Raw genomic sequence first — 15,202 nt, 5'->3', positions numbered from 1 at the left:
CTACCAAAAGAGTTTAGTGGGATTTTGTTTGGGATTGCATTGAATCTACAGATCAGTTTAAGAGAATTAACATCTTGACAGTATTGAGTATTCCATTCTATGAACATGGTATATCTTCTCATTTAGAGCTTCTTTTATTTCTTTCATATGTGTTTTGTAGTTTTTGGTTTCACACATCTTTTGTCAGATTTATCTAATTTTTTAATGTTATTGTAAATGGTATTTTAAGTTCAATGTATCTTTGTTAAAAGCTAATATATGGAAATAAAATTGGCACTTGCATACTGATCTGGATTTTACTAAACTCACTTATTAGTTACTAGAACTAATGAGTAGACACCCTTTTAGCAGACACCTAAAGATTTTCAGCATACATTAACACAATTGTGTTATCTCTAAGTAAAAAGAGTATTACAGTTTTCTCCCAGTCTGAATGTCTTTTACTTCATTTTCATGCCTAATTGCACTGGCTAGAGCCCTAGTTCAGTAATGAAAAGGAGGAGTAAGAGCAGATATCTTATTCCTCTGGATTCTAGGGGGGAACATTCAATCTTTCACCATTAAGAATAATGTTGACTGTAGGGTTTTGTAGCTGTCCTTATCAGTATAAGGAAGTGTCCTTCAATTACTAGTGATTATTTATTTTACTAACAGAAGCAGAAGATATTAAGACGAGGTGGCAAGAATACACAGAAGAACTGTACAAAAAAGATCTTCACGACCCAGATAATCACGATGGTGTGATCACTCATATAGAGCCAGACATCCTGGAATGTGAAATTAACTGGGCCTTAGAAAGCATCACTATGAACAAAGCTAGTGAAGGTGATGGAATTCCAATGGAGCTATTTCAAATCCTGAAAGATGATGCTGTGAAAGTGCTGCACTCAATATGCCAGCAAATTTGGAAAACTCAGCAGTGGCCACAGGACTGGAAAAAGGCAGTTTTCGTTCCAATCCCAAAGAAAGGCAATGCCAAAAAATGCTCAAACTACCGCACAATTACACTCATCTCACACGCTAGTAAAGTAATGCTCAAAATTCTCCAAGCCAGGCTTCAGCAATACGTGAACTGTGAGCTTCCTGATGTTCAAGCTGGTTTTAGAAAAGACAGAGGAACCAGAGATCAAATTGCCAACATCCACTGGATCATGGAAAAAGCAAGAGAGTTCCAGAAAAACATCCATTTCTCCTTTATTGACTATGCCAAAGCCTTTGACTGTGTGGATCACAATAAACTGTGGAAAATTCTGAAAGAGATGGGAATACCAGACCACCTGACCTGCCTCTTGAGAAATCTGTATGCAGGTCAGGAAGCAACAGTTAGAACTGGATATGGAACAACAGACTGGTTACAAATAGGAAAAGGAGTACGTCAAGGTTGTATATTGTCATCCTGCTTATTTAACTTCTATGCAGAGTACATCATGAGAAACGCTGGACTGGAAGAAACACAAGCTGGAATCAAGATTGCTGGGAGAAATATCAATAACCTCAGATATGCAGATGACACCACCCTTATGGCAGAAAGTGTAGAGGAACTAAAAAGCCTCTTGATGAAAGTGAAAGAGGAGAGTGAAAAAGTTGGCTTAAAGCTCAACATTCAGAAAATGAAAATCATGGCATCCGGTCCCATCACTTCATGGGAAATAGATGGGGAAACAGTGGAAACAGTGTCAGACTTTATTTTGGGGGGCTCCAAAATCACTGCAGATGGTGATTGCAGCCATGAAATTAAGACACTTACTCCTTGGAAGAAAGGTTATGAGCAACCTAGATAGTATATTCAAAAGCAGAGACATTACTTTGCCGACTAAGGCCCGTCTAGTCAAGGCTATGGTTTTTCCAGTAGTCATGTATGGATGTGAGAGTTGGACTGTGAAGAAGGCTGAGTGCCAAAGAATTGATGCATTTGAACTGTGGTGTTGGAGAAGACTCTTGAGAGTCCCTTGGACTGCAAGGAGATCCAACCAGTCCATTCTGAAGGAGATCAGCCCTGGGATTTCTTTGGAAGGAATGATGCTAAAGCTGAAACTCCAGTACTTTGGCCCCCTCGTGCGAAGAGTTGACTCATTGGAAAAGACTCTGATGCTGGGAGGGATTGGGAGCAGGAGAAGAAGGGGACAACAGAGGATGAGATGGCTGGATGAACGCAAGTCTGAGTGAACTCCAGGAGATGGTGATGGACAGGGAGGCCTGGCATGCTGCGATTCATGGGGTCACAAAGAGTTGGACACGACTGAGTGACTGAACTGAACTGAACTTATTTTCCATCTACTTGCTACTTAATAACTGAGAGAGGTGTACTGAGGTTCCTGAGATCTGTCTGTTACTCCTTGAAGTTCTATCAGGTTTTTGTTTTATGCATTTTGAAGCTTTATATTCAGATTAGTATGTCCTCTTGATTAATTGACCACTTTATCATTATGAAAAGAGCCTCCTTATCCCCAGATTCTTTGCCCTGAATTCTACTTTTGTGACATTAGTAGCCACTCCAACTCTCTTTTTCGATGGGTTAACATCAAAAGATGAGTTACCTTCCTCCACTCTTTTTGCTTTTAACTTCCTGTGTCTTTTTAAAAAAAATTTATTGGAGTGTGGTTGATTTACAATGCTGTGTTGGTTTCAAGTATACAAGCAAAGTGAATCAGTTATACATACACTTATGTCTTTTTTTTTTTTTAAAGAATTCTTTTCCTATATAGGCCATGGCAGAGAATTGAGTAGGGTTCCCTGTGCTGATTAAATTGGGAGATTAGGATAAAATAGGTAACTAAATGTGCTGAGGGGACGACAGAGGATGAGAAGTTTGGATTGCATCACTGACTCAATGGATCTGAGTTTGAGCGAGCTCCAGGAGATGGTGAAGGACAGGGAAGCCTGGCATGCTGCAGTCCATGGGGTAACAAAGAGTTGGAAGTGACTGAGTGACTGAACAACAACCTGTGCTGTACCGCAGGTTCTTATTAGTTATCTGTTTTATATATTATAGTGTGTATCTGCATAGTTATCTATTTTATCCTAATCTCCCAATTTATCCCTCCTCCCTCCTATGTCTTTATATTTAGTTTCCTTAAAGATTTCCATAGAATCAAAGTATCATCCTCAATACATTTACGAACTGCGAAGGGAGAAATAATAGATTTACAGTGAAGAAACACAGCAGAAACTACCTTATGTATGTGACTAAGGTTAATATCATCAGTAACAAGACAGGCTGGCATCATGTGGCTCCTGATGCATAGACTGAGAAAGACACAGCATCACTTCTGTGGTTTTCTTGCCAAAAAGGCACAATCTCTTTCCAGTCATAAGAACACACCAGACACACCCAAATTGAAAGGCATTTTACAAAGTGACTGATCAGTTCCAAAATGGAAAAATGATAAAAGATGAGAAAAGACTGACTCACTGTTACAAAATGGAAAAGACTAAGGAAAAATAGCAACTGAATGGGATGTGGGGTCCTGGAATAGACCTGGGCACAGTGGGAAATGGGGTCACACTAAGTGGTGGTGTAGGGGACATCTTGGCTCCGGCCACACACACCCTCGGGGTGATGAGCTCCCGTCTGTCCCATTTCTGCCCCATTTGCCCCTCGGCTCTGTCCCCTTTTCCTCTTTTCCTCCCTTCTTTTGGACTGAGTATTTTATGAGCCCATTTTCTCTGTGTAGTTAACTCTTAGCTGGGACCCTGCTCTGTCGCTGGTTGCTTTAGGGAGTGGTATCGACTATCATTTCTCATCACAGTCCCCAGGGGTCACGTCGAGTGACCTCCCGAGTAGGGTGGGAGTCCTGAGGGCATGCTCTCCCCTGGCCGTGTAGTGGCCATGCAGTGGACGTCTACATGTGTAGGAACCCCTCAAATCTTTCTGTCAAGTGTCTCTTAAGAGATTAAATAAGATGAGCTATGAAACTGCTGCAATGTTTTTATTATATAGTAGATTGAAGAGAGGAGCCCCCAAATTATGAATATGTTAAATATTCAAGTTAAACAAATCAATGTGATTACCACCCAAAACTACAGTGTGGGTATGGATACATCCTGACATTATTATGCAGTAGGGGAAGGGCCAAACACTCAGGGTTCCCTCTGTGACTTCTCTTTATGGAAAGTTCCAGAATAGGCAACATGCCTCGGTGGCAGAGGCGGGAAGGGGAAGGGGCTCGAGGGGGGTTCTGTGCCTGGGTATTCTGTGTCATGATCTGAGTGCTGGTCATCAACATCAGTGAAAAACCCTCCAAGCTGCTAGGCTTCAGGTGTGTGCAGGTAACTGAGGGCATGTAATTCCTCAGTAAAAGAAAGCAGGGATGTGCTGGCTATGTGTGTGCGTTCGCAGGTGGTCACACGTGTGGGTGGTAAACACAGCAATGGATGGATGGGTGGATGGACCCATTTAGGGCATGATGCTGTCCTCCTGGTCTTCATGGGCTGGAACCTCACTGGATGATGACATCAGAGTCCTTGCAGGAGTTGATGGCAGCCAGCCAGGCCCAGGCCACAGGGCCCTGTGAGAGCCTGGCTCACTGTCCACTCTGGACCACAAGTCTGCTCTCAGAAACACCAGCAACCTTCTGATGCCATCCTGGCCACGTGGTCCGCCCACTCACTGTAGCCGCCCTCATAACTGTAATTGGGCTCCAGGTCGATTATCTCACCCATTTATCCTCCCAGAATCCAGGCCTCCTGACCCAAGGGACAAAACACGAGGCTCCCACTGGTTAATTGCTTCCCCGTTTGGCAGGTTGTTTTGCTAGTGAGGGCTGAGCGTGTCTCCCTGGGGATGAGCCGGGAGGAGCAGCAGCCACAGTGGTGGGATGGACAAACATCCCAAGGTCCAGACGCTGCCTCCCCAGGCAGAGGCCTCAGAGCAGCCTGGGACGGGCCCTTCCAGGGTTCGGCCAGCTGGCTTAGTGTGTGCTGACACCTTGCTCTCCCATCTTCCCATCCACTGTGCCCAGCTCCACCCTCAGCAACCCTGGCCTCCACTCTGACCCCTGTTGGTCCCAGTTCCTGCCCTCTCCCAGCTGGGGGAACCCTAAGCCAGAACCCTTGGCTTGCAGCGCACTGCTGACTGCAGCCTGCTCATGGGCAGGGGCTGGAACCACACAAAGAGAGAAAACCTAGGACCCCCGGCAAAACCCGCTGCCCAGAACCACACAGGCAGGGCCTGAGCTCGCAAAGAGCCTCCATGGATGGACTGCCAATGGTAAAACTATCCTCAGCAGCTTGGGCCATTCTCAGCTCCTTCTAAGCCCCCCAGATTCCTGGATCTCCCGGAATTCCTGGATTTCTGGGCCTGAGCAGCACCCCCCACCTACAGCCTATCCAGTAGATCTGGGAATTCCACAGCAGTCTCTCCTGCCCCGCACCAGTACACACACCCACTCCCCTGGTTTCTCACTCTTCCTCTTGTCCAAGTTCTGTTGATTTTGTTGCTCTTCTGCAAGAGTTGAGTTTTGAATATGTTCACCATGCCAATTCTCAATTTTTCCCTCTTTGGTTACATCTGATTTAGTCCCTGTCTGAGCCCCTGTCTGAGCCCCTGAGCCTCTGTTGATTCTGTAGCTATTTTTTGAGCTTTTTGAGCCATAAACTCAGATAATTTACTTTCACTCTTGATTTTCAAATAAGTGCATTTAAGGTCTTAACTGTTCCTTTCTGAAACTTCCAGCCACATCCCTGAGGCTGTGACTTGGACCCTCTCATTGTCTTGTTCTAGCTGCCCCGGTGCAGGTCTCTGCAGAGGTAGAGGGCATGGAAGCACGCACAGTCCCCCGCTCTGGGCATTCCCTAAGTGGCACTCAGCCCGCAGTTCTCTTTTGCTCTGAATCCTAGGCAGTGGGGTGCCCTGGACCTAGTGCTAATTGGAAACCCAGGGCCAGCGACTGCTCTGCTCCTGGAGACACGGCCACTCCCTGTTGGTCCTCTTGCCCAGGAAACTAGATTCAGAGTAAAGACAGGATCCAGAGTAAGGACAGAAGCCCCCCATCCACGAAGGGCTGAGGGCGGGGGTGGGGACCAGTGTCCTGCCCTGGATACCACTTGGGCTCCCTCCCAGCTGGTCAGGGGACCAGTCAGTCACTCACATCCCAGGCAGACACCTGGGCCCACTGAGGTATTTCCTGTCCTCTTCCGGTGCATGGCCGCCTCTTAACAGCACTCTTCCGGTGCTGGGGGTGGAGTGTGGCTGCAGTGATGGAGCTGCCTTGGGAAGTTGCTGAGACCCCCTTGGTGGTGTGATGGATGCTCACTGCTGTGAATATTCCATGTCTGAGAACCACGTGTCACCTCTGGACCTTGTTGTTGGGGTGGGTACACAATCACCCACACACCATATAACGTGCGTACATAGATGTGCATGTTATATACCCTTTATTACACAAATATGTATTATACATATTGTACCCAAATAAATATATTGCACACAATCTATATATAGACAAATATGTGTGGAAGTGAGACATAATGTACATGTACAACACGTATTTATATATTAATATGCACATGTATTTATAAATACGCACCACCCTTATGGCAGAAAGTGAAGAGGAACTAAAAAGCCTCTTGATGAAAGTGAAAGAGGAGAGTGAAAAAGTTGGCTTAAAGCTCAACATTCAGAAAACGAAGATCATGGCATCTGGTCCCATCACTTCATGGGAAATAGATGGGGAAACAGTGGAAACAGTGTCAGACTTTATTTTGGGGGGCTCCAAAATCACTGCAGATGGTGATTGCAGCCATGAAATTAAAAGATGCTTACTCCTTGGAAGGAAAGTTATGACCAACCTAGATAGCATATTGAAAAGCAGAGATATTACTTTGCCAACAAAGGTCCATCTAGTCAAGGCTATGGTTTTTCCAATGGTCATGTATGGATGTGAGAGTTGGACTGTGAAGAAAGCTGAGCGCCAAAGAGTTGATGCTTTTGAACTGTGGTGTTGGAGAAGACTCTTGAGAGTCCCTTGGACTGCAAGGAGATCCAACCAGTCCATCCTAAAGGAGATCAGTCCTGGGTGTTCATTGGAAGGACTGATGCTGAAGCTGAAACTCCAGTACTTTGGCCACCTCATGTGAAGAGTTGACTCACTGGAAAAGACTCTGATGCTGGGAGGGATTGGGGGCAGGAGGAGAAGGGGACGACAGAGGACAAGATGGCTGGATGGCATCACCGACTTGATGGACATGAGTTTGAGTGAACTCCGGGGGTTGGTGATGGACAGGGAGGCCTGGCGTGCTATGATTCATGGGGTCGCAAAGAGTCGGACACGACTGAACAACTGAACTGAACTGAACTGAAGCACATGTAATATGTAGGTAAGGGGCTTTCCTGGTGGCTCAGATGGTAAAGAATCTGCCTGCAATGCAGGACACCTGGGTTCAATCCCTATATCGGAAAGATCCCCTGGAGAAGGGAATGGCTATCCACTCCAGTATTCTTGCCTGGAGAATTCCATGGACAGAGGAGCCTGGCAAGCTACAGTCCACGTGGTCGAAAAGAGTCAGACATGACTGAGCAACTAACAGTTTCACAATATTTAGGTAAACATGCTCACAAACACTGCATAGAATGACCTCAATCCTGTTGATTGCGTTATTCAAATTTTGCCCTATTTTTTGTTAGCTCCTTGATTTCTAAAAGGAAAATCTTAAACATTGCTGTGAGTTTGCCCATTTCTCCTGGAACTTCTATCAATTTTGCATTTCATATTTTAAAAGATATGATGCTAGATGGAAGTTTGTGTTCAGTTGAGTCTTGACTCTTGTGACCCCATGGACTATAGCCTGCCAGCCTCCTCTGTCCATGGGATTCCCCAGGTAAGAATCCTGGAGTGGGTTGCCATTTCCTTCTCCAGGGGATCTTCCTGATCCAGGGATTGAACCCACTCCTCCCACATTGGCAGGTGGGGTCTTTACCACTGAGTCACCTGGGAAGATGGATAGCAGTTCACAAAACTGCTACCTTCTTAATGGATTGGTACTTTTTCCTGCTCAAATTCCCATTTGTTCTTAGAAGGACAAACTCAAACCTTAAGTTCTGTCCTCTGCTGGACCTGCCCCCACACCTTTTCTTTGGAGACTGTTTGGTAGGCTGACTCCCTATTGTCAGCTAAAACATGTCTCTTTGGGGTGATAGAGGAAAATATCCAGAAAAGAAGAGAAATTTCTTGTTATCTTTTATCCCCATATGAGACTCATACTTTGTGTGTGTCATAATTGCTAATACGTTTTGATTATTTCTTGCCATCTTATTCCATGTGAAGCATCGTCTACTGCTATTTTCTCTCTTTGACTAAGTTTCTGCTTGGTTCCTCCGGTGGTTTGATGTTATTCCTTTCTCTCCATCCTCTGGAGGTTACCTGGGCTGTGATATACATTTGCAGGTCTCCCTGCCTGCGTCCTTCCCCCAGCACTGTGACGGTCAGCATCTGTTTCTTCCTTGCGACAAGAGAAGACCTTATCTCTGCTTGTATTGGCTGCCTTCATTCCTCTGCCAGCTCCCAGGGACACAACTGGGATTTCTACAAGAACGATCATTAGATTTTCTTTTTACATCATGCCTCAACAGTGGTAAAACTTAGCCCTACATTTAGTAGTTTTTTTGCTTCCACAGAGCTCAGTCTATGTGTGAAACAGGTCCTTCCCTCTCATGTTCTCTGCCTGCCTTTTGTCTGTAGAAAAACGTCAGCCATGAACAAGTTTAATCAGAGAAGTGAAAAAATAGAAAAGCAGAGGCAAACAGTCAAATGGGATAAAACAAAAATAGTCAGGAAGCTGAGTCAAGGACCTTTAATTCTTCCTCCAGTGCTATAGAGAATATGCTGAGCCATCTCCTGTGAGCTGTCCTGCAGATACTGAAACCCCTACCAGGTGGAGAAGTTAACTATTGATGCATAATGACCAGAGTGTAGCTATGACATAAGCTGCCACAGTTCCAAGAACTGGCCTCAAGGAAATGGGAACAAGCCGACCCTGGAACTGAAGATTCATGTACTTGAGACAATCAGGGTGACGCTGCTCAGACCCCTGAAGACTAATCATCAGATGACAGAGCTGACTGCTGACTGCTGACTGCTGTTTCTGTGTGGAGTCCCTCCCTCTGTCCATGAACGCTCTTGCCACTGCTTGTCAGTAACGTGGGGGAAGTCAGCTTTTGGACGGGTGTCCACCCTTCCCCCTACCCCTGGGGAAGTGTGCTAGCATCCAAAATAAAACAAACTTTCCTTTCCACCAACCTGGCGTCTTTATTGTTTTTTGAGCAGTGAGCAACTAGACCCCACTTTTGATTACGTGTGTGTGTGTGTGTGTGTGTGTGTGTGTTTGTGTGATGGACTAAATGTCTGTGTTGTTGTTTAGTTGCTAACTCACATCCAACTCTTTGGTGACCCCAACGGACTACAGCCCACCAGGCTCCTCCGCCTATGGCATTTCCCAGGCAGGAATACTGGAGCGAGCATTTCCTTCTCCAGGGGATCTTCCTGATGCAGGGATCAAGCCCACGTCTCCTGCACTGCAGGCAGATTCTTTACCATTGAGCCACCAGGGAAGCCAGATGTTTGTGTCCTGTTTGTGTTGGACACCTGTTTGTATCCCTTCCCCAAATCCCTATGTTGAAGCTCCAATCTCATGTGGCTGTATTTGGAGCGAGGGCCTCTAAGGAAGTAAGGTTAAATGAAGTCATAGGGTGGGGCCCAGACATAGCAGCATTAGTGCCCCTGTAAGAGGAGAATTAGAGACCCCTCGTTCCCTGCACACTCCGAGGAAAGACCACATGAGGAGGTGGAATGAGGCGGCCAGGGACAAGCCGAGGCAGAGGCTTCAGCAGGAACCACCCTACCCACACCTGACCTCCACTCCCAGCCTCTAGAACTGTGGGAAAGTGAGTGGTCCGGCTGTGGTCCTTTGTTACGCAGCCCAAGCTAAGACAGTGTGTTTCGCTTTTCTGTAATTCTTCTTTGACAAGTTCTTTCGGAAAGGATGCATGAGAAGCACGTTTCAGACAGTAAAGAATCTGCCTGCAATGCGAGAGACCCGGGTTTGATCCCTGGGAGGGGGAAGATCCCCTGGAGAAGGGCATGGCCACCCACTCTCGTATTCTTGCCTGGAGAATTCCATGGATAGAGGAAGAGTGAGTTACAGTCCATGGGGTCACAGAGTCGGACACGACTGAGCAAGTAACTTTCTCTATGAGTTTTAAGTGTCTTTATTTGGTGCTGCCACTAAAGCGCTAGTTTGGCTGAATCTGTAATTCTAGATTTAAAAAACAAACAAACAAGTACCCCACAGTGCCTGAGCACCTGCAGGGTAGGGGCAGGGGAAGGCATGAGCGGCTGAGCCCCAGGTTGGAGGCTGGAGCTGGGGCCTAGGAAAATGAGGAAGAGGGAAGGGAGGGGTGTGTGTGTGTGTGTTGGGAAGGTTGTTGATTGGAGGAGCAGTCATGAGTTTGGACTGGGGGCTGTAGGGTGTCCACGGGAGATCCCCTTGGGCCCCGGGAAGCTTGACTTTGGCTGGAAGAGGTCTTGTGACTCAGACACAATCCCCCACCACTGCTCATGTCTGCAACTCCATCTGAGGGACAAACATGGGACCAGTGACGCTGGTGGGGAGGGCGGGTTTGGTGCGGGGTTTGCACAGCATCCGAAGGCTGCAGACGGTCTGTGAGTTACTGATGCTAACCTGGGGGGCCCCTCAGTCCACACCCATGACCCACTCCTCCCTGGAGGAGGGAGGAGGGGGCACCACGTGCAGGAGAGGTCCTACCCCCGGTGTTTCTGCATCCTCCCCGCCTGGACCCGGAGCAGCACATAGGCAGAGACCTCTGCAACTCCGGAGGAGGTGGGAGCTTGCCCTCCTGCCCCACCACGGGGCTCAGCCCTGACATGTGAACTGGAGTCCCAGGCTGCCCCAGGCCAGGTGAGGGTCCGAGTTCAGGCACAGTGGAGGCCCTCTTGGGGCCGTGGGCCTGAGGAGGAGGCCACAGGAAGCGCTGACTCTCCAGGGAGCTCTGGCCTGGGGCAGATGCACCGCTGGTGGTGGACGTGCTGCTCAGAGGATGTGGCCAGGAGGGCATCCACAGGCCACCAGCAGGCTTGGGAGAGGCAGTGTTGGCTGGCAGAGTTCCAGTGTCCACCTTGACCCTGAGGCCCTGCCTCATGGCCGGAGCCTACCTGTGCCCTGCTCAACTCTCCTCCCAGAGCGCCCCAGTGCCTCCAGTTCATGAGCTGGCCATGAGGGGCAGACACTCCCAGTGGGCCGTAGATGGACCAGCCCCGCCGGCCCCCACAGGGCCACACAGGCTGCGTCTCTGGTCAGTAGTAGGCCCCGAACAAGGCGGCCACTTTCTGGAGGATGACCTTGTGGTTGTCACACAGGGAGATGCGCTCATCCACCACCTGCCAGCGAATGGCCATCCCCTCGTCATAACAGTGCAGATGCTGCGGAAACAGAGGTGAGTCCTGAGTCCCTCCTGAGCGGCCCTGCCCTCACCCCACACCCCAAACCCATAGATGGCAGGAGGGTGGTGGGGACCCCAAGGCCTGGCTCCCAGCCCTGCTACAGACTGGCTAGTGACCGCTGCCTTTGTACTTCTCCTGAATGGTGCTAAGATCACCCCCTTCAGGCACAAATCAGAAAATGCTTGTGAAGCCCCAGAAACTTTCAAAAGCCTCGGGGGTGGGTGGGTACAGCCTTATTCTATGGTTTTCTGTCCTGCAGACAAGGCCTGGGTTTTGTTCCCTGGGACTTCCTGGCCCAGTTCCAGATTTGGGGTCTGTAGGGAGATCAAAGTACACAGGACGATATCCCCTTAAGAGTGCATGAACCAGCCTCACCTGGGCACGAGCCTGGAGGCCCCAGGGTCCTCCTCTGCCCCACCCACCTGCTGCTGCCCTCTGGCCTCTCCTGGTTGCCCCCACGGACCCTCTGGTACAACTCAAACTCCACAGCCCCCTTCTCTGGTCCTGACCAGCTCTGGCCCCAGGCCAGGGAACCCCTCAGACCCCTCCCTGCAGGCCCCAGGGCCCCTCCAGAGCACCGATGACCCCAGCCCCTGTTCCTCCAAGCCTGAAACCCAGGCCACATACAGAGTTCAGCCTCTTGAGCTCCACATCACTCTGGTCTGGGAAGTGGATGCTCACGGCCACCGTCTCGATCCAGGCATTGTCCGTGTTCCTGGGGTCATCCATGTATCCTTTGTATACCTAGGAGATAGCAAAGGTGTGATGGACCTCCGATCCCCTGGTTTTCTCCCAGAGGGAGGGCCCCAAGCCTTTTCTGGGTCTGGGCCACTGTGAGCACAGCTGTCCACCATGCCCCAGCCCCACCTGGCCTCTCCCTGCCTTGTCCTTCTGCCCCCAGCACAGCCTTCAACTTGACTGACCCATCATAGGAGCCCACGGCCTCGCTCGTCACCCTCTTGGTCTTTGGCCTGGCATCCAGACCTGCCTCGACTGCGCTTGGAAGGATTAAAAAGGACGGGTGGACCTCCAGACAGTAGGCTAAGTGAAAGAAGCCAGATACCGAAGGCCGCACGCTAAATGATTCCACCGACAATAAATGTCCAGAACAGGCAAATCGACAGAGACAGAAGGCAGCCTCGTGGGCGCCAGGGCTGGAGGGGGTGACTGCTCAAGGGCACGGGCTCCCTTCTGGGGGTGACAGCACATTCTTGAGCTAGACAGAGGTGGGGACCACACCAGACTGTCTATGCACCAAACGCCACTGAACTGCTCACTTCAAAAAGGCTCATATGTGTTATTTAGATTTAACCTCAACAAATAAAGTTTAATTGTTTTTTACTAAGTAGAGAAAAGAGAGACGGCGATGCTCCCTCAGGGGCTGCAGCGGACAAACCACGCGGAACTGCTGGGTTTGTAGGTCAAGCCATAAATATCAGCAATTGCCTATTTCACCCTGAGACGCAACAGAGGCAGAACCAACGACTCAGACACGCACTTGAAGGACTGCTTAAATAAATCATGGCACGGAATGCTCCGTGGTTGTGAAAAAGAGCACGGTGGATTCGGAAATACAGACCTAAAACTACGGCTTTTGCAGATTCACTGAAAAAGCAAGTTATGTGTTTGTGCCCAGCTGTGCTCAGGGCAAGAGTGAATGTGAGCCAGACACCAGGTCTGCCCTGGCCCAAGAGCCCTCCTTGATCTCGGGAGAAAGCCCAGACAGGGAAGGAAGGCGAGGGGCCCAGAGCCAGGCCACATGGTCCCAGTTCTCCCTCCAGGAGCTGTGGGCAGTGAGCTCGGAGCAGGCTCCCCACCCGGCTCCTGCAGCCTGCCCAGCAGCCAGCACGGCCACACACCCCAGGGCCCAGACGCACAGGTGAGAACAAAGTGGAAGAGCCACCTCACCTCCATGCCCTGAGTCAGCAGGCTCTCAAAGGAAGACCAGAATTCTCTTCGCAGGACCTGCTTTAGCTTCCGGGGCAGCATCTCTCCTGGCTCCCGGGAGCCCTGAGCAGAGAGGGAGGTGGGGGCAGGTGGGCAGGGTGGTTTGGAACCTATGTCCTCTGGCCACCCACACGGCATGGGCAGCAGGCCAGCCCCCTGGAGCCTCAGGCAGATGAGCCTCTGGCAGCAGCTGCCTCGGGGCCAGAGTGACATTGCCCAGAGCCCACTGTCCTTGTCAGCCCGTGAGGCCAGGTGTCACAGCCTTTGAGGGGTAATGGGCACCGTGAGGGAGCCAGTGCCCTGAACTCTGCCACCTGACTGCCAGCCAGAGGGCTGCGTCTTGTGTGTGTGCATGCCCACCCCACCTCCAGCCTCGGCTCCAGTGCACTGGGCTCCTGGCCACTCCTGACGCACCCTGCCCTGGACACAGGCCTGCACCTGTACTCCCCTCTGCACCCGTCTAGGGCGCCTCTCATCCACACCACATCTACTGCTCCAGCCTGGGAGACTCCCTGCCCTGCACTGCCTGGGGTGGCGGGAACTTCAGCTGTCCCTCAGGGGACACAGCTCGGAAGATGTCAAGAGAGACTGGAGAGGGAGGTTGAAGGGTGCTGAAGAATCCTCGGAGGGAGACGGCCCAGCCTGGGCTCACCTTCCCTCACCTGGAGGGCACGGCAGTTATGGCTGCAGGAGCTGGACCATCCAGAGCCCTGGAATCCTGGCTGGGGTCTGAAGACCCTCAGGGGGTCTGCCCCACGCACACTCATTAACTTGCTGCCCCACCAGGTGGATGCCGGGAAAACCCAGCAGCTTCGTGCTGAGCTGGGGTAGTTTATGGACTCCAGGGGCAGACTCAGGGGAGGGGCCCCTCAGAGCTGCACCAGGACACTGGCCTGGGGCCTGTGGGTGCACGGTCCTCCTGTCTGGACCTGTCTGTTCTGACCCCAGAGTAATGACAGGGTTTGGGAGAGCAAAAGGCAGATAGACGGGTCAGAATCCGAGTGGTTGGGCTGCTTGGACAGGACAGGCCCAGCAGAACACGTCCCAGTTATGTCACCATGAGCCCATCAGTCCTGCAAATGGCTGCTGCCCTGAGCTGAGGACACATGTATGCCCTGCCCTGCCCCCAGCAACACTGTCCTGCCCTCGGGGCTCAGCTCAGGCCCCAGGGCCAGGGTAGGTGCATGTCCAAGATGGCCCCCCCAACCCTGAGCTCTGCAGGGGCAGCCCCAGCCCTGAGCCTGGTGCCTGGGCCCAGCAGGTGCTCAGTCAGTGCTTACGCTCCGAAGAGCGCCTGAACCCATCTTCACAACCACCAAACGAAGAGCCGGGAGAGAGCAGTCCTTCTAAGGCAAGGACCAGCCTTTGTCATTCAGAACGGGGACAGCTTCCAAGCTGTCCAGGGCAGCGACCGCTGGTGGCTGGTGACCTGTCGGTGGCAGAGAATGCAAACAAGGACAGGGCCTGGGACAGCGGGGGCCTCACCCCAGGCAACATCCAGTGCTCGGAGGGGCCACGCTTCACCACCAGCACCTCCAGCATCTTCTTGACGTTCTTCCTGCAGATGGCACCATCCAGGCTCCGCCTCCAGCTGCAGAAGGATGTGAGGGGAAGGGTCAGCCTGCCCCTGCCCCTGCCCCCGCCTGGGAGGCCACCTGCTAGGCCACTAGCACCTGCTCCAGGGGAGAGGAACCATCTGCTCCCATAACCTCCAGTCTGACCAGAACGGGTCAGCCTTGTTGGACAGTATTTTTCTACCGAAAGCCTTAAAGAAGCCCATGCCCGGGACCCATTCCTTC

General features: G+C 50.6%; 1 protein-coding gene across 1 annotated transcript in view; it reads right to left on the bottom strand.

The window, feature by feature from the left end:
* TRPM2 (transient receptor potential cation channel subfamily M member 2) overlaps positions 10,177-15,202 on the bottom strand; it is a 51,361-nt gene continuing 46,335 nt past the window's right edge. The window contains exons 30-33 of the mRNA XM_018051946.1: positions 14,889-14,994; positions 13,365-13,466; positions 12,084-12,200; positions 10,177-11,435 (exon numbers count right to left, since the gene is read on the bottom strand). Coding sequence (XP_017907435.1) covers positions 11,310-11,435; positions 12,084-12,200; positions 13,365-13,466; positions 14,889-14,994 — 451 coding nt within the window. The 3' untranslated portion in view covers positions 10,177-11,309. The remainder of the gene's footprint in view (positions 11,436-12,083; positions 12,201-13,364; positions 13,467-14,888; positions 14,995-15,202) is intronic.

The sequence above is a fragment of the Capra hircus genome, chromosome 1, assembly GCF_001704415.2.
Source record: "Capra hircus breed San Clemente chromosome 1, ASM170441v1, whole genome shotgun sequence".
In the NCBI taxonomy this organism is placed as follows: domain Eukaryota; kingdom Metazoa; phylum Chordata; class Mammalia; order Artiodactyla; family Bovidae; genus Capra; species Capra hircus.
This window is presented reverse-complemented; position numbering and strand designations above follow the sequence as displayed.